The sequence below is a fragment of the Sapajus apella genome, unplaced genomic scaffold (genome assembly GCF_009761245.1).
Source record: "Sapajus apella isolate SASKATOON/1434 unplaced genomic scaffold, GSC_monkey_1.0 scaffold13, whole genome shotgun sequence".
Taxonomy (NCBI): Eukaryota; Metazoa; Chordata; class Mammalia; order Primates; family Cebidae; genus Sapajus; species Sapajus apella.
In genome coordinates this window covers 28,870,970-28,893,442 of record NW_022436953.1, presented here as the reverse complement: position 1 = coordinate 28,893,442, position 22,473 = coordinate 28,870,970, and the positions used below count along the sequence as shown (strand labels likewise).

General features: G+C 43.3%; 3 protein-coding genes across 6 annotated transcripts in view; 2 read left to right on the top strand and 1 right to left on the bottom strand.

The window, feature by feature from the left end:
• Window positions 1-8,038, top strand: part of DHX32 (DEAH-box helicase 32 (putative)) — a 56,905-nt gene extending 48,867 nt beyond the window's left edge. For all 3 annotated transcript variants that reach the window (XM_032281974.1, XM_032281973.1, XM_032281975.1), the window contains 5 exons: window positions 2,433-2,624; window positions 3,364-3,513; window positions 5,168-5,355; window positions 5,974-6,155; window positions 7,526-8,038. In XM_032281974.1, the coding sequence (XP_032137865.1) occupies window positions 2,433-2,624; window positions 3,364-3,513; window positions 5,168-5,355; window positions 5,974-6,155; window positions 7,526-7,697 (884 nt within the window). In that variant the 3' untranslated portion in view covers window positions 7,698-8,038. The remainder of the gene's footprint in view (window positions 1-2,432; window positions 2,625-3,363; window positions 3,514-5,167; window positions 5,356-5,973; window positions 6,156-7,525) is intronic.
• On the bottom strand, window positions 7,830-20,404 carry BCCIP (BRCA2 and CDKN1A interacting protein). 2 transcript variants are annotated; one of them, XM_032281981.1, is made up of 7 exons: window positions 20,197-20,404; window positions 17,462-17,536; window positions 16,500-16,580; window positions 13,580-13,669; window positions 12,632-12,819; window positions 9,777-9,951; window positions 7,830-8,272 (listed from the first exon to the last, which is right to left on the bottom strand). In XM_032281981.1, exons 1-7 carry the CDS (start codon window positions 20,359-20,361, stop codon window positions 8,102-8,104), a joined length of 945 nt encoding a protein of 314 aa, XP_032137872.1. In that variant the 5' UTR covers window positions 20,362-20,404; the 3' UTR covers window positions 7,830-8,101. The 2 variants fall into 2 exon arrangements, with proteins under 2 accessions (XP_032137872.1, XP_032137873.1); XM_032281982.1 differs by lacking the exon at window positions 17,462-17,536 and having other exon boundaries at window positions 20,197-20,393.
• A 319-nt stretch (window positions 20,405-20,723) lies between these two features.
• The window catches only part of UROS (uroporphyrinogen III synthase), a 34,454-nt gene continuing 32,704 nt past the window's right edge, over window positions 20,724-22,473 (top strand). The window contains exon 1 of the mRNA XM_032281983.1: window positions 20,724-20,946. The gene's annotated coding sequence lies outside the window, so the exon portion shown is untranslated. The remainder of the gene's footprint in view (window positions 20,947-22,473) is intronic.

Below are 22,473 nucleotides of genomic sequence, written 5' to 3'. Positions count from 1 at the left end.
TTTAGTTATTTATTAATGTTCCTTCACCATTTAGTTATTTATTAACCTGCATTCATTAACTCGTTCTTTCTAATATAATAGAACTCCAAGAACATCCTCTCCTTTGCTGTTGTTAGGACCAGGAGCAGAATCATGAAGTCATTTCTGTTACTAACTCTGTGTGCAGTCAACTCAACTGCAGGCCGTAAAAATGAATAGTAGGTGCCCTTTGGGGATGGCGCCTGGCTGTCAAGCCAGATGCTTAAAGGGACGATTGGCAAAGACCCTGTAACTTACAATGCTGCAGCTTTGCTGATTTATAGAAACTGGTTTCTAAAAAGCTTTCAGTAATTAAGTTTGTACTCCAGCCCCTTCCTGCTGTTTAATTTAAGATGCTTATTTCTGATGCTGCTTCTTGTACCTTCTCCAGCAGATCGCCTGTTACTTTTCATGTCATGCCTCATTGGTGGAACTCTTGAACTTTTTTTCTGAATAGCCCATCTGTTGATTTCCCATGATTGTGACTTCTGAAGGTCTCATCTTTGCCACTATGGTTAGGCCAAAGGTCCCCAGGAGTGAAGAAGACAGACAGTAGTACTGTATGCCAGCATCCAGGCAAGACAGGAATATCTCTGGGCAGCCATAAGCTTCTGCTCAGTTTTAAATCTTGATGGGAAAACATTCAGAAATAATAGGGAAATTAGACATATTTGCCCCAAGGTAAGGCTGAAAGCTGTGCTGCAGTCGTCCAGCTGATGTCTGGGTTCCCTGCCAGTGTCCCTTGGGTGGTTTGGCACTGCCCCCTCACTTCCAGCAGCAGATCTTTTGCCTGCGGTGGGTGTGTCAGGCTGAAATTCTGTCTGGTGCATGCTCTGCTGTCCTCCCGCAGGACTGGAGGTGTGGTGGGCTGCCCTGCAGCTTCCCCGAGTCATTTCCCAGACCACAGCAGTGGCTTCTCCTAATGCCTTCCAGTTGTCCTGACAGGAATAGAGGAATTTTATCAAATCGAAGTTTTTGAGTAGGTTTTTTAGCTACTCAGTTTGCCTGAAATTTAGACGTAGAGCTTAATGATCAAAGTTTGGACGGCACATAACTATGTTTTTACTGTTTGTTACTTTGAACTCCCAGGAGCAGACAGGTTCAAGTGCTTCTTAGGCCCCCCGAGTCTTCAGCTTGCACCCACCTTGCACATACTGGAATTGAGACAAGAGCAACCTAGTGACTCATAAATACTGCAGTTTGGGGGTATAACAATACAGCAGTGACCTTTATTGCTATACCAGGAACCAGACAGGTAGAAAAAACACGTGTTTATTTAATAAATATTAGGTTAGTGCAAAAGTAATCACAGTTTTTGCCTTTGAAAGTAAAATTGTTTTTTTACTTTAAATTATTTTTACTTTGCAAGTAATGTCAAAAACTGCAATTATTTTTGCACCAACCTATATATAGCCTTATTCCACAAAGAATATGTTTCTTTAAATAAATGGATTTTTAAAAACTTTGGTAGCGATTGAGCATTTATAATAAATACCACATCATTATCGATGTTACGTAAACTTAAAAGAGAAATAAAGAGATGGAGAAAATCAGCTTGCTATATTTATTTGCACTGGGAAATAACATCTTTATCTACTATTTCTAGCATCTGAGTTCCAGGTCAGTTGTAATTAATTTTTCTCTGTATTACCCAATGTATTTTCCTGCTTTTTATGCCTCATACTTTTTTACTGGATGCTAGACATTGTACATTTTACCTTGTTGGGCACTGAATATTTTGGTCCCAGAAATATTTTTGAGCTTTGTCCTGGGATGCAGTGGATCCTTTCAGGTCCTGCTGTATAGATGTGTCAGATGGCAGTGCCCATCTAGGGTTTCTCATTTGTGTTTCCTACCTAGTGCCCAGAGGTTTTCCAGCTTGGCTGGTAGGAACAGGCCCTACCCTAGGTCCTGTGTCAGCACCAGCACTGTTCCTTCTAATCCTCCAACATGGCTCTTTCTCTGGCCTGGGGTGGATCCTTACACACATGAGCTGATCGGTGGGTGCTCTGCTGCCTAGTTGAGGGAGCTCCCTCTGGCCCCTGATTTCTCTCTGTCTGTGTCTCTCTCCAGTATGGTCACCTGCCAGTTCGGGCCACCTTAGTCTCCCTGGATCCCTGGCATTGTTTTCCTACTGCAGAGAAGCTGGCAGGCTCCACCTGGGCTCCCCCCGCACGCACACTGCAGCTGGGACCCTCCTCGAAGCATGAGATGGACAATCACAGGGCCCCCCTCCTGATTTTGCTCTCTCAGGAATCACTGTCCTTCACTGCCTGGTATTTGGTGTCTTGCAAATCGTTGTTTCACACATTTTGTCCATTGTTTGCTTGTTTCATGCAGGAGGGAAAATCCAGTACCTGCTTCTCCATCTTGGATGTATGAGACTCTTAAATTATTATTTTTTCCTTTCCTAGCACCAGAAAGTTTGATGCAGGCATTGGAAGACTTAGATTATCTGGCAGCACTGGATAATGATGGAAATCTTTCTGAATTTGGAATCATCATGTCAGAGTTTCCTCTTGATCCACAACTCTCAAAGTCTATCTTAGCGTCCTGTGAATTTGACTGTGTAGATGAAGTGCTAACAATCGCTGCCATGGTAACAGGTACTCCTTAATGACTATTTCTTTTCTTTTTTTGCAAATCTGCACCAGGTATAGATTTAAATGGGATCCATTTGAAATTATATTTTAAGGAGCACATATCAGAGATGGTGATCAAGTCATTTAACCTTTTGAAATGATAGTGAGGTATTTGATAGGTTAGAAAAGGAAAACTTTCTTAATATGAAAAATTATCTTAATATAAGAAAACTAACTCAAAGAGCAGCAAATTTATACATCAGATATATGAAAACATACTAGGTTTCTTTGCCAAAGTCATCAGTGCAGATGAAGAAAATGTATCACTGGAGGTGTTTTCCCCCAAACAATGATGTGTGGTTGTTTTTTATTTCCTGTTGACTTCATTCATCCTGGCTTGTATGTTTTAATTTATTGTAATACCGGCAGAACAGACCAACCATTGTGCTGTATCAGAGCTGGTTCTTGTGCCTGGACCTCTGAGTACCTCAGGTTTTCCCTGCTCCTGATGGAATATAAGCAGGGTATTAACCATATTCAGTTGACCTTAGAAAAGCAAACACATACACACACACACACACACACACGAAGAGAAAGAATTAGGATGACTCACTCTAAATTTCCCGGATTTCTAAGAAAACAAGAATAACACATTTATTCAGAGAATCAAGACAGGAGCGATTCCACCAACAGTCATGACCCCATGTTACAGTAAGATGAAATGTCTTCATTATTGCTAACTGTGACCTTTTGCATTTTAAAGCTCCAAATTGCTTTTCCCATGTGCCACATGGAGCTGAAGAGTCTGCCTTGACTTGTTGGAAGTCATTTTTACACCCTGAAGGAGATCACTTTACCCTCATCAACATTTACAAGGCCTACCAGGACACAACTCTGAATTCTACCAGTGAGTGTAAGTGAATGCTCAGAAATTACCTTCTAATTCTACCTTCCTTTCCCCAGAGAAGTCCGAGTCCTTATTAGTAATTCATCAAACATTCTTCTTCTCTAGCCCCGTTGCCACTTGAATGCAATGGCACTTTAGGCTCTAAACACACTGACAGGCATCTGCAGAATGGGAGACGCTCCTTCCTCCTGCTCCCACGGAGCTCTGTACTTCCAGAGCTCCAGCACTGCACTCAGCCAGCCTTCTTGCTTGGGACACAGTGATGGGGGACACAGACTCATAGATGGGTCTGCAGAGGAAGACAAGGAACAGCCACCACTACATACCCACTGAGTCAGAGCTGTGCTGTGCACCCTCTGTATCCTGGCACATTCGCCATGCACATGCAGAGAGGCTGCAGAGCTCCAGATACTGGTGCAGAATAGGCTGGGGAGCTGAGGGGAAGCTGCAGAGCTGCTGACAAAGCTTGGCCAGGAGAGCAGAGGATATCCAGAGAACAGAATGGCATGTGTCAAAGCACAGCCACAAAGTCCTGTGTAAGCCTGAAGGACAGTGGGTAGATTACCTGTCACAGAAGGGTACTCAGAAGTGAACTGGAAGCTCCTATGCAAACAGACACAAGAGGAGGGCAAACAGGGCAAAGCAGTGTGGCAGAGGCTGGAACCAGCCTCAAAGGGCAGCCAGTAAGGAGGTCCCTCCCTCAAAGGATTTTTCTTACCTTTGTTTGCCAAGATGCATCTTTTACTTCCTTCGCTGTGAAAGATGGTGTGAAAATATGTGAGGTAGTATGAAAAATACGACAGCAATTTGAAAGACCGTAGAATTGTATAAAGAACAGGGAGTTAGTGATTCAGAGCTAAGAAAAAGTTGTCAGTGGAGCCGGAAAGTACATGGGAATTTGATGGCATCTTTTGAGGGCATGCTGAATGGGCGACACTCTGTGATTAAGTACCTGCTCTGGTTGCTCCGAGCAGCCTGAGTGGACAGGACGAGGTAAACGAGGGTCTTCTGTCCATGGTGCCATGACCACGTGCATTCCCAGATCCATCTTAAATAATTACAGGTGACAAGAAAAACTAACTTCAAACTCACCCAGATGCCTGAATTTTAATATAAAAGTTACAGCTAGGGTAGATAGATGAGCTTAACTGTAACATAATTAATTCTCAAATCAACCCAGTAGTAATCCTTTTCTTATCATTAAATAAAATAAGAGATATTTTCATAGATCAAAGGAATTTATACTATGGACTTTTTTCTGCCTAGTTTGATTAAATGGGACCACATACATCCTTGCTGTAGGCATAGAGACAAAATGTAGATCTTACAAAATCCTCTCTGGCCTTTATGAGCCACAGGTTAAATACATCTTCAGTCACCACTAGGAAGAGTTTCCACAGTTGGCTGGGATCACAGAACCCCAGCGAGTGGCATGGGTTCTATGAGTGGCACCGTCTCCCTTCCTGGTAGTGCCCTGACAGCTGACCTTATGGGCACCAGAAATCCTTGTCCTTGCTGCCTGCCTTCCTGCCACTCACCTATGTGGCCTCCTTTGTAGGAGAGGAGAGCATAGGGCTTAAAGATGGTAACTGCTTGGCCTGGGCTCTTTAGAGCTTCTGACAAATCATTTCTAAATGGCCTTGTGTTCTTTTCCTCCTAGACTGTGTTGAAAAGTGGTGTCATGATTACTTCCTCAACTGTTCAGCACTCAGAATGGCAGATGTTATCCGAGCTGAACTCTTAGAAATTATCAAGCGAATCGAGCTTCCCTATGCAGAACCTGCTTTTGGCTCCAAGGAAAACACTATAAACATAAAGAAAGCTCTTCTGTCCGGTTACTTTATGCAGGTGAGAAGGCACGGGGTTGCCTTGACATAGGCTTCCCTGAACTGCACATATTCAGAACCTGCTGCCAACAGTTGCTCACTTAGGATGATGATTTTGACACTAACTTTAAGTAAAACTAAAAATCCATGTTTATAGTAAAGATTTGGTACTTAAATATCCTTCCCCTCAAGGGAATAAAGGTCCAAGGCAGAATATGTAGTCTTAATGGAGAAAAATGACATTTCAGTATGCATTTCCTTGTCTGTCAAGTTCCTACATCACAGGGTTACTGTGTGCTTAACAGCAAGTGTAAAGCGCTTGGCATCGGAATGTGTCACTCGTAGTATGGCAGGTGATGTGCTAAGTTTCATCTCATGGCCAAAACATTAACCTCAGAGCTGCATTATTTTAGCACAGTGCCCTGCTGTTGCTGAAGTTAGTTAGTATCAGTGTCTCAAAGTTTTAGGCAAAACATGTTTATGGCTTATTTCCTACACATAAAAATTGGAAACATGAGTGGCAAATTTTAGTTTTAACTATCCTGTATGAAATACTTTGGTATTTTTTTAAACAAACATTTTTGTATATTGATCTCCATATTAAATCAAAATCTTTTTTCTTTAAAACTCTGCCTTTCAGATTGCTCGGGATGTTGATGGATCAGGTAACTACTTAATGCTGACACATAAGCAGGTTGCTCAGCTACATCCCCTGTCTGGTTACTCAATCACCAGGAAGATGCCAGAGTGGGTCCTCTTCCATAAATTCAGCATTTCTGAGAACAACTACATCCGGATTACCTCAGAAATCTCTCCTGAACTGTAAGTTTCGTGGAGAAAAAAGGTGTTTTGTTTTTTTTTTTTTTTTTTTTAATTCATACCTGTAGGAGTAAATGACAAATTTGGCTTTTATTCTGTTTTTAGTTGTAAAGTTTATACTGGTGCCAATCTTAATTTATGTTGAGAGTACCTACTAAGGGCAGGCCTCTGTGGATGATACCTAGGAAATGTCCCTGCCTGTGAGATGACAGCATAGAAAGACAGTATCGAAATAAACACAAAGACTGTGTGTCTTTAAGAACTGAATGCTGGCGAAACTGTGCAGGTTTGCACGGTTTGAAAGGAATGCACTGACCTTCAGAGGAATGAGCTTAGCCGTCTTTCAAGAGCCACTGAAGTTGGAGCTGTCAGGGAAGAGGAAGGAGGAGAGGTTGAAGAGGCAGGCACCAGAGGGTGTAAGGCTTTGTGGGCCACGTAGTTTAGATTTTATCCAAGTGCAGTACACAGCAACTGGAGCATTTTAAGCAAGAGTAGCATCTTCTCTGCATAGTTTTAAGGATCACTGTAGCTGGCCAGGCACAGTGGCTCACACCTGTAATGCAACACTTTGGGAGGCCAAGGCGGGAGGATGGCTTGAGCTCAAGAGTTCAAGACCAGCCCTGGCAACATAGCAAGACTCTGTCTCTACAAAATAAAAAAAAAATAGCTGGTGTGGTGGCACGCGCCGGTAGTTCAAGCTACTTGGGAGACTGCAGTGAAGGATCGCATAAGCTCAGGAGGTCAAGGTTGCAGTGAACTAGCTATGGTTACACCACTGCACACCAGTCTGGGAGACAGAGCAAGACTGTGTCTGAAAATAAAAAAAAAATAACTGGTTTCTACATGAATGGAAAGGAGGGACAACGGCCAGAGTGAGACTACTCCACTAGTCTTTCAGAGGCCATAGCAGCGTCTGGATCCATTTTGAAGGTACCACTCCAGCAAGTATGACTGTGACTCATAGGTGTCTGGCTTACACAGCTGGATGTGGAGTGGCACTAAGATGACAAAGAAGCAAAGATTCACCCTCTCTATTCCCTACCCAAAGCTCTCTCAAGCATCAGATCAGTGCCTCTCACATGGTGATGGGCCTTAGGGGAATTATTAGTTTCCACCAAAGGTTAGTGGTAGACAGCACTTTCACTGTATGGCATCCACTAGAGAAGCCAACTTATTCTAGAAATGCAAGAGGATTTGCTGCAGGAAAACCGAAAAGTATTTGTTTTACAAAGTCAGATTGAGATACTGAGGAGTTCAAATTAAATACCGGTTCTATTGGTAGATTCTCCAGGGGATGGGAGGTGCCCAGACATAGTGTTTGGTGTCTCTCACCACCTTCCCCACTCACAATCTAATCTTTTTGTTTTAAACAGATTTATGCAACTGGTACCACAATACTATTTCAGTAATCTGCCTCCTAGTGAAAGTAAGGATATTCTACAGCAAGTAATGGATCCCCTATCCCCTATTTCAACAATGAATAAGGAACAGAAAATCTGTGAGACGTGCCCTGAAACTGCTGAACAGAGATGCGCTCTCCAGTGACTTCCCACCAAACACAGGTGCAATAGCGTCCCAAAGTTAGCTGGATGGCTGAACTCCGGAGTGATGTGCACATATGTTACGTGAAGACGGATTTCCCACCCACAGGATAGTCTTGAAAAAACACTTTGTATATTATTTTAAAATAAAAAATAGAAGTTTTTATTGAGTTCTTTAAATTACATGTTTTTCTTCTTCTTGGAAAAGCTTTTAAATCAACCATTCATAATTTGACCAAAATTTTTAAACACTGATATTTTGAAAATGTGTCACAGACACACGGGACAGAACCCTACTTTTTGTAGAGGACCTTACTCCAAATAAAGTTATGAGTTTTTCAGTAATTCTCCACTGAGTTTTCTGGTAATTTTACAAAAGCAAGCCCATCACTGTCCATTGGAAATGGGTTAGACAGATAGATATTCTTTCAGTTTATCCATGATTTCGTTCATCTTGTCGCCTGGAATTAACATCACAGTTCGCAAAGGCTTCATTGGTATGTCATCAAAAGACCATCTGCCACCCAGACAGGTGTCGCTCTCCTCCTGCACTGAGTAGTTGAACTTCAGAATTGCCTTCTAAACCAAGTAAGCAACCATGAATTAAAATCTGGACAACCCGAAGACAAAACCCATTTAATCTACAACAAAGAATATTACGTTTGGCATATAGTTAAATAAGAATGAGAATTAAAAGGAAGCAAGACTCAGAATAAAACAAGTTCAAATGGGACATTCAGGTAGAAGTTACAAAACACAAACCAAGTAGATTTTTAACCCACATGAGGAACAGGGATACAGGTGTGCAATTTCTAAAAGGTGAACAAGCAGCTAAGTGCTATTTTCATTTAATTGTCCAATATCTTGTGATAAGTGAAATTAAGACTCATAACATTTGATCATTAACAAGAACTGGTCTTCAAACACTGTCTTTTCTCACTCTCTCAGCTGCTTCCTTAGCATCAGGCTTTTGTGTGAAAACAGAGTAAATCTGCATACCTCACCATCTTAAAACACCCATACATACTCCCCCAAATGGTCTACCTGAGGTACTGAAGCATATGTTTTGTAAAAATTGTGTTTACCATTTACTTCCTGGAAAAAAAGGGCATAGCTGAATTTGTAGTACTTTAGTCTTCTGTACAAGTCTTCAAAGTGATATCATCCAATTCAGGAAAATGTGTTCCCCTCAGAGATACACTTCAAAATTTTTTTTTTTGAGACGGAGTTTTGCTCTTGTTGCCCAGGCTGGAGTGCAGTGGCATGATCTCGACTCACTGCAGCTTCCACTTCCCAGGTTCAAGCAATTCTCCTGCCTCAGCCTCCCAGGTAGCTGGGATTACAGGCATCTGCTACCATGCCCAGCTAAATTTTTTTTGTATTTTTAGCAGAGACGGGGTTTCTTGTTGGCCAGTCTGATCTCGAACTCCTGGCCTCAGGGCCAACTCCGCCCGCCTCAGCTTCCTAAGGTGCTGGGATTACAGGCATAAGCCACTGCACCTGGCCCACTTCAAGATTTTTGAGAGGCAGACAGTGTGAAAAAGAATATTCTCTGGTATATGGCTGTCCATCACATACAAGCTATCTTTATTGGAAAAAAATGCTGGAGAAATCCCACCAGCAGGATGACATCCACAACTAAGGGCAAAGAGTAGCAGGGGTGCCCCAGCTTCCACAATGACCAGCTGTGTGAGCTCAGGTAATTTCCCTCATCTCCCTATGACTTAAAAGTCCACATCTGTAAACCCCAGGCTAATGTCTACCTCTCCGCATGGTTTTAGAATGAAACATTTCACAGGAAGCATATTATAAACAGCTAATCATTCTTAGCAGGTTAGTAACTTTTCTCCTCCTCCTCCTCATACTCATAACCACAGTGGTGGGGAGGCTGGTGCCTAGCCTCTTGAGTACCTACTATGTGCCTGGCACTATGTTAGCTGCTAGCTCTTGTGGGGAAACAGAAAAAAACAGAGTGGCCAAACTTGAAAGACTTGGACATAAGGTGGGAGAACAAGAAATCTTGATAAATCATTTTCAAGAAAATCCTTATTTACATCTAAATAAATAAACAGGATAGTCTTACCTCATAGAAAAATTCTTCCTCTGCATTTGCAAACATTAACTCATCTTTCTTTTGGTTGCTCCATTTCCTTTTGGAATTGTTTTTTCCTTCTTCCACAAATGTCTTACTAATCAGAAGGTAAAAGCAGCACTTCCCACATGGCTTATTGGTTTTGTGTGCCTCCACTACTTCTTTCCTACAAGGCATACACAGAGTTTGTTTACCTGCTGGATCAGGTGAAATCCATCAACAAATCAGAGCACAGAAAAAACCAGTGAGGCACCTTCAGTGGGTTCTGTGATGCAGGCATTCAATCTGGAAACTTAGTCTGAAGCAATGATTTTTACTCACATCATCAGTTGCATTTTTGATTATGAACCACTTTTTATAATAAATTGTATGACACATCTCTGATTTATATAGCAACTAACAGATGAATCTCAAATTCACTCAAAAAACATCACTGCTCTGCCTGCGTACAAGTTAAAAATATATGAATCGGAATTTTTTAAAGCAATGAACATTTAACTGAAACACGCAAAGGTATACAGCCACAACCAATGTCACTATATAGCCTGTGACTACTACTACAGTCTCTAATTCTTAAAGTCTGAAACTAATTTCTGACATACTGCAGCAACTGCATAAACACATATCCTAAATTCCAGCAATGGAATGGCAATGAAACCTTAATGTTTCTTCTTTCTGAAAATTAAACATAGTCTTGTGCATCTGGATGCCCTTGAACAAAAGAAGAAACTCAGAACAACCTTCCTCTTCAGCTTTCCTTTTTTTAGAGACAAAATCTCAGTCTGTTGCCCAGGCTGTAGAGTGCAATGGCGCAATCTCAGCTCACTGCAACCTCCGCCTCCCAGGTTTGAATGATTTCCGTGCCTCAGCCTCCCAAGTAGCTGAGATTACAGGCCTGCACCACCATGCCCAGCTAATTTTGGGGGTTTTTTTGTATTTTAAGAACTGGGGTTTCGTCGTGTCAGCCAACCAGGTCTCAAACTCCTAGCCTCAGGCAATCTGCCAGCCTCAGCCTCCCAAAGTGTTGGAATTACAGGTGTGAGCCACCACACCTGGCCTACCCCCACCTGCCTTTTTTTTTTTTTTTTTTTTTTTTTTTTTTTTTTTAAAGAGACAGGGTCTTGTAATGTTACCCGGGCTGGAGTGCAGTCGGTATTCACAGGCACAGTCATCACACACTGCAGCTTGGAACTCCTGGCCTCAAGCATTCCTCCTTAGTAGCTGGGACTACAGGTATGTGCTACTGTGTTTGGCTCTCCAGTGGTGCGATCGTGGCTCACTGCAACCTCTGCCTCCTGGGTTCAAACGGTTCTCCCTGCCTCAGCCTCCTGAGTAGCTGGGATTACAGGAACCCGCCACCACACCTGGTTAATTTTTGTATCTTTTTTAGTAGAGACAGGGTTTCACCACGTTGGCCAGGCTGGTCTCGAACTCCTGACCTCAGGTGATCCACCCACCTTAGCATCCCAACGTGCTGGGATTAGAAGTGTGAGCCAGTATGCCTCACTTCAACTTTCTTTTAACCGGACTAGGAGAAAGCAAATCACCCTCCTACAAAACCAAATAAATGTGAGCTTCAGCTGATCAGAAGAAAAAAAAAAAAAAAAAAAAAAACCACTTAAGGCACCAGAAGCACAATCTGAGCTGCAGCTAAGAGAACAGGGAGCAGGAGGTAAGAAACACTGAATCCTTAGGAAAAACAGCAAACCTAAAGGTTTCCAGAGTAGAGTTGTATTCCTACGGCTATTTAAAGGGAAACCACAACGCAAGTGCTATGAACTCTGAGAAAGGATATTCTATAAAGAACCTGTTGGGCCAGGCGTGGTGGCTCACGCCTATAATCCCAGCACTTTGGGAGGCCGAGGCGGGCAGATCACAAGGTCAGGAGTTTGAGACCAGCCTGGCCAACATAGTGAAACCCCATCTCTACTAAAAATACAAAAAATTAGCTGAGCATGTTGGTGGGTGCCTGTAATCCTAGCTACTCGGGAGGCTGAGTCAGGAGAATTGCTTGAACCTGGAAGGAGGAGGTTGCAGTGAGCCGAGATTGCGTCATCACATTCCAGCCCAGGCAACAGAGCAAGACTCCATCTCCAAAAAAAAAAGAGGAGCCTGTCTAGGTCAAGTGCTGTGACTGACACCTGTAATCCCAACACTGGGGGGCCAAGGCGGGAAGATCACTTTAGTCTAGGAGTTCAAGACCAGCCTGGGCAACATGGGAAGACCCTGTCTCTACCAAAAAAAAAAAAAATATATTAAATAGATGGAAATAAATAAGTGAATCTGCCTATATTTTGCCCTCCTTTGCAAAGCTCAGGCAATACAATTCTTAGTACACTCAGTTTGCTAGATTTCACAGCTACATTTGAAATATTTTTGTAATCTTAAAACTCCTGCATTAAAAAAACAGAACAACAAAAAAACATGAAAAGCTAGACACAGTGTCAGGACTATGGTTTCCTTAGTTATGAACACACCAATAGAATTTGGGAATTTTACCAGTTTTGTTATTGTTGTAATTGTTCAGCATTTTATTTGTGTTGCAGAAAGCTATCTGTGAAGGTGATAAACTTCAATCAGATGAGGATGAAAAGTCTACATGAAATTATCTACTTATATACCACTTAAATCTTAAGTTTAAAGATTATTATTGACACAAACTCTTCGAAAAGCCAGATGTTAATAATGTATGCACTTCACAGGAGGCTTCTTCCACTTCTCTCACACTAAATCCACTTAACCCAAGGACAGAACTCTTTCTGTATCTACATATTCTACTTAAATGACATTTCTAAATCTACTTGGAAAAAAATTACTGTTCAAAGACATTTTCCCAAGTCTCTTACTGAAGCTGCTGGTACATGGGCAGAGCGATCTGTGGAGGGACGTTAATGAATCTTTCACTTAGGAGAAGGCCCACAGGCTTGGTGGTGTCATTTAAAAGCTTGTCCAGCTGTTCAACCATGCTCTTTTCACAGTTCTTCTCACAGAAGCTTAGAATCAACTCTTTAATTTGTTCAGCACACTGGGTACCCTAGAAAGCAAAGAGAAAGCTTGTTTTCTATTACAACCAATCACTTACAGGAGAAAACCTGAAAGTGAGAGCTATCACTTTTTATCTTGCAGCTAAGGGCAGTTTGCTGCCACAGCCTTTAACATCTTGTATGTCTTCAGTGTTGATTGCTTAAGTATTTCTCAAAAGCAAACACACTGGTTATGTACCATCCCATGATCAGTGGTAAGAAAGTCATAATTAACATTCAGACACACTGGAATAGCAACTCTAGTCCACCTCATTAAGATAGATGGAAGTAACTGGAAAGTTCATTTCAAAATTAAAGATTAAGAGTAGCCTGCATCTTATTCCGAGAAGGGTAAGCAGCTGATTTACTTTTTATTACAGCTCATTAGTCAATAAAAACAGAAGAATCAAAACAAAATAAAATGTCAGTAAGTGCCCTCAACTTTGAAGCAGCAAAGCCTCAGAATATCCCCATCACACAAGTAGTAAAGACAACAGCTGCAGAGACACAGCACCAACAGCTCCTGCATCAGTACCAACATCGGGACTGCCAAACCAGATGATTCCCTAAACCACAGGGAGTAAACAACTTTAACTGGGTACAGATTATTCAAAACACCATCACCTTCATATCGAAAAACGATTATAATAACAGCACTTATCCCTATTGTTAATATCATCATCTGACATAAAAGATATATCCACCATGCATTAAGTAAAAGTGGTTTTGGCCTAAGAAATAACCATTGAGATGTCACCCAGTGAAACCAACCTTTCTTTCAGTTAAATTCAAAAGGCTTATGAAACCAAAAATCTCATCTTCATCCACATCATCATCGCTGTCTTCTGAAACATCTGTTTGCTATTTTAAAAGAAAAAATATTTAAATTTTATATTTAGTTGAGTATAATACCAAGTCTTGGGATGTAGGACTCATTTATCTCTTCACTTTTCAAAAGCAAAACTGTTTTACCGCCGTCATCTTAGAAAGCATTATATTTTAAACACTGTCAGTTTTACCACTATCATCTTGGAGAGCATTGTATCTTAAACTGTATGACCTTGTTCATTTCACTTTACCTCCCTTGACTCTGTTCCTCTTTTTAGATTCTGGAAAGATTGAAATTTCTTTGTACCAGATTCTTAAGTCATTTTTTTTTTACCAGATTCTCAATATAAAATGAATCCAGAAGAGAGAAAACCTCAGAAATAAAGCATTTTAATTTGTTTTCTAAACAATTTGGCTGGAGCCAAGCCTTGCTTCTCTGCTGGCCCACAGCATTGTTTCATCTAAAAATCAGGTGTTTCGAGAGCACTTGTCAGTCTTGACCATTAGCAAAGCTGGGCAATGCTCACGGGCCACTCACACCTCACATGGGCAAGAGAGAAGGGAAAAAAGAGAAACCTGCCCTTTGCTCTAGGATCCTAGGGACTGACTCCCCTGAATGCTCTGGGTAGTCCCTTTACTAAGAACAAGAAGTCTCTATCTTTGGGACACCTCAGGCATCTCTGGAGAAGCCAAAGAAGCCACAATTATAGCTGCAGAGCTACTGATGATAATCCATTTAAAGGGTGAATCCTGCCATTAGACAATAACCTCTTTCAAGGATAAAAATAACTGCTTCTCCTCCATATATATTAGGTCTTCATAGACACTAATTAGCTAGAGATCACATTTGTTTGATGAAAGAGCAGGTGGTCTGTTTTTTCCCACTGTCCTAATAAAAGGAAGCCCCAATAGGTTTAATTTCTCATTTACATTGAGTGTGATAAGGTTACTAATATTGTCAGAAGGCTTGAAAAGTGTCCACTGTATTTAGTAATAAGTATGTTGGTGATCCTATCATTCAATGTCAGAATTTTTGTGGCATAAAAGTCAGATAAGAGTGTCTGAAGAATGAATAGGAGGACAGGAAGTAGAAACCATGAATAAGATTACTTTTCAAGAATTTTGGCTCTGAAGGTAACGTAGTTAGAGTGGAACATTTGACTGAATGGAGCTTTTGTTTGTTGTGTTTTTCACAACAGGCTAGGGAACAAGTGCTGGAAACAGGAAAAAGACATCAACAGTGACAGCTGCACATGTGTAGCACTTGTCAGTTGCCAGACACTGTTCTAAGCAGTCAGCAACTCATTTTGTTTACCCATGCACTCTACAAGGTAGATGCTAGTATCATCCTCATTTTCAGAGGTGGAAATGGAAATTAATTAAGGTACTGTGGCAGGTTGTATCTTTCACAGACGGCCCCAGTGGATCTCTTCTTGGACATGCTCTTCTGACAAAGTGACCTAGACACTTTTCTCATGGAGTGATGAGGTCAATGTGCCCTCCCCTAGGTAGAAATTTGTATCTGTACTGATGAATCAAATGGTGGAAATGGCACTATTTCATCACTTCTGCCTGGTTCTTTTGGGCTGCTTGCTCATGGAACCAAACCAATGTGTAGCGAGGCCCCTGGTCGAGAGTCCTGGCTAAGCTCCCAACAGACAGCTAGGGCTAACTTGCCAGTCAGGTGAGTGAGCCGCCTTGAAAGGGAATCCTCAAGCCTCCAGTCAAGCCTCTCCAGCTAACTAAGCTTTATCCAAACTGCAGATCCATGAGCCAAATAAATGACTGCTGCTATTTTATGACACTAAGTTATGGGATGGTTTGTTATGCAAACACATAACCCAAAGAGCCACCAGATGATAGGCAGCAGAGCCAGGGTCCAACCTAGTCCTTATTTTGTTGAGCTCTCTACAACATCTATCTGATAAGGATGACAATCCACCTCCTTTAAATGTTCTCTTTCTTGCTGTGTATGACATCACTGCACTGTTGTTTCTTCTACTTCTCCCCCTTTTTAATCTCTTTTGCTGGCTCTGCCACTTACATTACTCATCCAAGTATTCTTAGTATTACTAAAGTATCTGTCCCTTCCCTCCCTGTGCAATCCCAATCACTTCTATGATTCAATAACATTTACTACAAACTCCCAAGTCTCCAGGGCTCCACCTGCTACCCCGTATCTCACAGGTAATTCAAACTCAAAATGTACAAATCCAAACTCACGTTCCCCCTCCTAACCTGAACTTCTTCCATGTTTGAGATCCTGTTTGCTCAAGCTAGAAACCTGGAAGTCATCCTTGACTCCTTTTCCTCTCACTTTGAGACGCACTCAGGGACTAAACTCCATCATATTTCATCTCCCAAATATTTTTCAAATCAGCCCACTTCTCTCCCGCTCCATTGCCACTACCTGGGCTATTGCATTTAATAACCTTGGATTACCACAATGACCTTCTGACCAGTCTCCCTTCCTCCAGTAATACTGCCTTCCAATTCAAGCTAAGCAGAATAAATAATTCATTTTTTTCCCCCAGATACAGGGTCTTGCTGTGTTGCCAGGCTACAGTGCAGTGGCACAATCGAAGCTCAGCCTTGAACTCCTTGGCTCAAGAGATCCTTCTACCACAGTCAACTGGGTAAAAAGATTATAGGCATGTGCCACTATGCCCGGCTAATTTTTGTTATTTTTGGTAGAGACAGAGTCTTGCTATGTTGCCCAGGATAGTCTTGAACTCCTGGCCTCAGGCAATCCTCCTACCTTGGCTTCCCAAAGTGCTGGGATTACAGGCATGAGCCACCATTGCCCGGAATGAACTAAATAAAGAACTCATTTAATCAGAAAAAAACCAATTGTCCTGCTTACCTTAATCACACTCCCAATATGGTTCTGTTGAATTAAAAGATCTGTTAGCTCTGCAGTGTTCACAGGAGCCTTTAGAAAAAGCTAAAAGGAGGAAAAATTATTTTAAATTAAGATCAAAGCATGATTTCTAATAACTTCAAATCCCATATTCAAATACAAATAATGAAATTTCTGTGACTTAATTAAAAAGATGACCTAGAAAAGCAATCCTAAGAGGGAAAGAAAAGCCCAGGAGAGCCAAAGAAGCTAAAGATTAGGAAATTTCAGAGAAGCAGTGAGTGGTAATACAGAAGTAATGGGGGAGGGAGATAAAAAACAGAGAGAAAGGAGAGAGGATGCACACAAGGCCAAAGAATTTGGTGAAAAGGACAGTGGAGGCTATAAAGGTTAAAGAACCAAAGTCATATGAGTCAACGAATAAGGAGAAGCAGCAAGCATCAATTTTGTAGCACCAAACAGCACAGTTACATGACTACTAAGAATTGTGAATTAGAGAAAACAAAATAGTAGCTCAACTAATTAGCAGATGAAATAAGTCTTCCTTCCAGGCAAGGTTGAGAGGATAGAAATGGAAATTCTAAAAAAATGAATTTGAGAGAGTCTGTATTGAATGACCTGAATTCGCTTTTTTTTTTTTTTTTTTTCTTTTAGAGACAGAGGCTCGCTCTGTTTCCCAGACAGGAGCTCAGTGGTGCATTCATAGCTCACCGCAGGCTTGAGCTCTTAAACTCAAGTAGTCCTCCAGCCTCAGCCTCCTGAGTAGCTAGGGCTAAAGATGTATGGTACCATACTTGGCTAATTTTTTATTTTTTGTAGACCAGTTCTCACTATGTTGCCCAGGCTGGTTGCAAACTCCTGGGATCAAGTGATCCTCTCACTTCGGCCTTCCAAAGTGCAGAGATTATAGGCATGGGATTTTTCTTAGAAGAAAAAATTTATGCATAATAAATAAAAGAGAATACCTGCTGCAATAATTTCTTAATTCCGTCATGATCGTTATCTGATATGGAATAAGCTTCAAATTCGATATTCACTTCCTGTAAATAACACATAAAATAGTTGTTACCAGAAAAGCTACAAACATCTAGGCTTTAAAACAGGCAAACATGGCCAAAATAGCCATCTGTAGAGAATACAAAGCACCATCACACCATTTCTTCATGTGACACAAAAGCCTGAGAGAACAAAACACTCAGAGTAACCTAGTTTAAATGTTGAGAAAGTCCAGTTCAAATAGACCAGTCACAGCAGCCACAAAGAAAAAATTATTTTCCTGATTGCAAAAAGGGTGGGCAAAAATAAAAATCATTTCAAAAGTCTATGGAATTGCCTAGAGCTTGATTTAGCCCATGGATTTGAGGTTACACTTCCTTCACCTAGCAAATAATTATTAAGTACCAATCCAGGTACCAAGCACTATGCCAGACACTCAAGACGAAAAGGTTATGCCAGGTGCGGTGGCTCATGCCTGTAATCTCAGCACTTTGGGAGGCCGAGGTGGGCAGATCACGAGGTCAAGAGATCAAGACCATCCTGACGAACATGACGAAACCCCATCTTTACTACAAAAATTAGCTGGGCATGGTGGCACACATTTGTAGTCCCAGCTACTCGGGATGCTGATGAGACAGGAGAATCGCTTGAACCCAGGAGGCAGAGGCTGCAGTGAGCTGAGATTGCGCCACTGCACTCCAGCCTGGTGACAGAGCGAGACTTCGCCTCCAAAAAAAAAAGAAAAGGTTAGTAAGGCAGACAGGAATGATCCTGCTCTCATGCAGCTTATAATTTAGGGAGGAATATAGACATTAAGGAAATATTTGTAGAAATAAAACAAAGGTATCACGGTACTATAACAACTTAAAAAATAAGTGAGGAAAGGAAAGGCTTCCTTAAAGAAGTGATACTTGAGCAAGGAAGCAAGAAAAAGCAAAGAGGGTTGCTGGTACAGGGAACAGCACAAACTAAGGCCCTAAGGCAGAAGGAAATATGATGAGCACAAGGGACTAGAAGAAAGAATGTGTAGCTGGGCTCCCTGATCTGTACCTTCAAGACAACAGAATCTAAAAGAAGATGGCAATGAAATACCAAAACCAAAACCTAGTTGCTTTTAAACGCTATCAAGATCCATCCTTGAGGACCCTAAATCCTACCTTGATAAATGATACAATGAACCTGGGGCTCTGATGAAGTAATTTATTTTGATGCTCTTCAGGTTTTCATGGTTTGGGAATTTTGGTCTTAGCTAAAGGACATCACAGAGGAAATTAGACCCACTTTTACCTTGCCACACGGACATATATTTAAGGCTTCTTTAATTGTTAAACTTGCAACGCCCTGGAATTGCTCTAAGCAATTTTGAAGCAATTCCAGCTCCAATTTGAACTCCTAAAGTTCAGCTTTGCAGATCAGACGCTAACTCAGCCAGATTATGTGAGTAGCAAAACACAAGGGGTAGGGTGGGAGTGTTCCAAACAGGATCAAACTAAACCAAATAACAAATTGTCATTATTCAGGACTTAAATTTATTCCTTAGATCTAAATACATTCTGTAAATAATGCTCTTCTAGTGTTTTTTTCTTTGTCTAGATAGACACCTCGGACCTCTGTCCCAGACTATTATGGCACCACCAGGGAAACGGGCAGCAAATGGATCATCTGTCCAGCACCCTTTTCCTGGGTATGGGATCATCTCCGTATGGTTTCGACAGGAACAGCCACGTTTGTAGAAAACAGCCCTGTCCCTCATTCCCAGGTGATTTAGAATTAAGACTGTGGTGGTCTGATAGACTTCCCATGTTAACACAAGAATCACTGCTTTCTATAACCCACAGTCATAAAATAGCCAAAGTTCTAAGTGAAAAATGGTGAGATGGCATTCAAGGCACAGAGCCAAAATAAAGATTTGTAAAGCTACGATCACACAGCTGGTGAATTTAGGGACCATTTACAGAAATGACGATGGTTTAAGAGAGGGGCATGAATTATTACACAAATTCTGCTTTGGACAAGCTAAGGTTGAGGTATCTATTTAGACATTCAATAGTCTGAAGGATCACTCAGTCCGTATTATTTATTAAACAAATAATAAGTACCCACATTAGCAGGCACTATGGTAGGACCTATTCTGAAGACAGGAACCCAGTTCTATGAGACTATGAAGCAAAGCTTTACCCACGACTTGGGTCAGCTGCCCCAGGAGCCAGAAAATACAGCCTAGCTGAGATCTGAAGAAGGAAGGGAAAAGCAGGAGGAAGAAGAGCATCTGAAAAGGCTTCTACGAGGTAGAACTCGGCAGGAGCCTTTGAGAAACTGAGGGCCCCTGTGAGAGCAGCCTGCACAGTGAAGAGGCGGACAGCTGCTCCCCCGGGGGAGAGGGCCGGCTCTGCGGGCCCGGGGTGGCCGATTCAGGATTTGAGGCTTCGGCCTGAGAACTAAAGCAGGCGAGAACGCCACACCTGTTGCGGCGGGCTTTTTCGGGGGGACGCGGGTTGGGAGAATAACCGGATCGGAGTAGGCCTTTGAAAAACAACTACTATGGCTGCAGTGTGTTAAAGGCCGAGGAGGAACCTGAGAAACAACGTATCTCCAGTTTCTACTCACAGACCCTCAGGAACAGGAAAGACACTACACTGTTTTCACACAGCCTGGGCTTGCCACAAGTTTATAAACCAACTAGAGAAGTGTGTGTCCTTCTCACCTCGTCAACGACCTCGTCGTCTTCATCCTCTTCTCCGTCACTGTCGTCATCGTCTTCCTCCTCATCCTCGACTTCATCTTCCTCTTCGTCGTCGCGCTGGACCTGGGCGCCCGGCGGCTGCGGAACGCCACTTCCCACAGCCCTCCGTTTGGCCCTGGACGCCATGTTACCGCCCACACTGCGCCTGCGCAGCTTCCCCTAGCCGGACCTTACAGACCAGCCCATAGTAGCCAAGGGGGTGAGGGATTACGAAGAAGCTCGGAGCTGAGTGCACGCCAACCCCAATGCCCCTGCAGGATTCCGCTGCCACAATCCCTTACAGTCAGGTCCAGCTTGCAGTCCTCGCTTGCTTTTTTCTTCCTCTCTCCACCCTCTCGCTCTCCTCCCAAGGCTTCTCCTCCCCTTCGCTTAGTGGTTCAACCCATCTAGCCTCAGGTCTCACTCGGCCGCCTGGATTTCGAGGCGCATGCGCGAGCGCTCAGGTGTGCGCGCCAGCAGCCAGCTGTGCGCGCGGCCACCCCGCGGCCCTAGGCTGAGGTCAGGGGTTCTGGGGCCCGGTTCGCCGCCGCAGCCGTTAGGCTGCATGCGGAGGGGACCGCCCACCCTGTTGTCATTGCTCCTGCGGCCTCAGCAGCCTCTTCGCTGGGACTGCGCGACACCGCCCCCCGACTGGGCGCCCGCGGTATCCCAGGCCCGGTGCTGGGTACGGTCCAGCCTTTTAGCCCATTCGGGCTTCGCCAGCCCCGCGAGGTAGGTGTCGCCGCCCGCGGTACCCGTGCAGGGCCCCGGCCCTGGGCAGTGTGTGACTCCGCGGGGCCAAGGCCCCGAGGCCGCTACGGGCCTGGTCCTGTCCAGGCGGGAGGTCTGTGGCCCCTACAGCTGCACCAGTGACGGAAGGCGCCTGCCCAGCCTACCATCGCCAAACTTCTGGAGCGCGTTTCTTGACCTAAAAGTTTTTTTTTAAAGCATGGACTGCAATTAAAAATGCTTCGCGGGGCCGGGGGCGCGGTGGCTCACACCTGTAATCCCAGCACTTCGGGAGGTTGAGGTGGCTGGATCACCGGAGGTCAGGAGTTCGAGACCAGCCTGGCCAACATGGCGAAACCTCGACTCTACTAAAAATACAAAAATTAGCCGGGCGCGGTGGCTCACACCTGTAATCCCCAGCACCTTGGGAGGCCGAGGTGGGTGGATCACTTGAAGTCAGGAGTTTGAGACCAGCCTGCCCAACATGGTGAAACCCCGTCTCTACTAAAAGTATAAAAAGTAGCCAGGTGTGGTAGCAGGCGCCTGTAGTCCCAGCTACTGAAGAAGCTGCGGCAGGAGAATCGCTTGAACCCAGGAGACGGAGTTTGCAGTGAGCGGAGATCGAGTCACGCACTCCACGCTCCAGCCTGACGTCATCTCAAAAAAAAAAAAGAAAAAAAAAAAAAAAAACTTTGGGGCCAGTGGGGTAGTCTAGGTTGAAGACCCGAGCCAATTTTAATAGAAGAGTAGAGGGGACGGCGGGCAGCTGCAGAGTGGGTGAGTCTCCGCTGCCATCCCCTGTGGCAGGTGGGGATTCGGCCCAGTGCGGCCAAGTCTTTCCATTGCGAGAGAAGTGGGGGTTCTGGCTCTTTATGAGAAACACCCTGACTGTTTAAAAACCCATACCAAATAAAAAACCTCATCAACCTCAGGTTTATCCCACAGGCTACCAATTTGCCTTCTGTTGTGAAAAATACGTGGAAAGAAAATCATTAGAGAAGCCCTCAGTTTTCTGGGAATAAGATCTACACCCTTGGCTCTCAGGCCTTCAAGCTACACCACCAGCCTTCCTGCTTACAAGTCTCCAGCTTGCAGACAGCAGATCATGGCACTTCTCAGCTTCCGTAACTGCATGAGCCAATACCTTACAACAAATCCCTTTCTAGATGTAAATGTATGCCATTGGTTCTGTTTCTCTGAAGAACTCTGACCAATACACCCAATACAAAGGGGCCCGTGCTCCTTCTGTCTTGTTCCACCATCCCTAGGTTGTTCTCTGCAAGTATGAAGGGTTTGGCCACCCCATCCACATTCCAGGCAGAAAAGGGGAGGGGAGGGACCAGCATTTCCTTCTAAGTACAGAACTGATAAGTTTTGCACATCACTTCACCTTGCATCCTGTTGGCCAGAACCTAGTCGCCTCACAACCTCTAACTACACATTTTTATTTTCGGCAACCATTGCCCAGTTAATTAGGAGTACCTGTTTCTGTGGGGAGAAGGGATGAGTAAATGTTTAGGGGCAACTGGC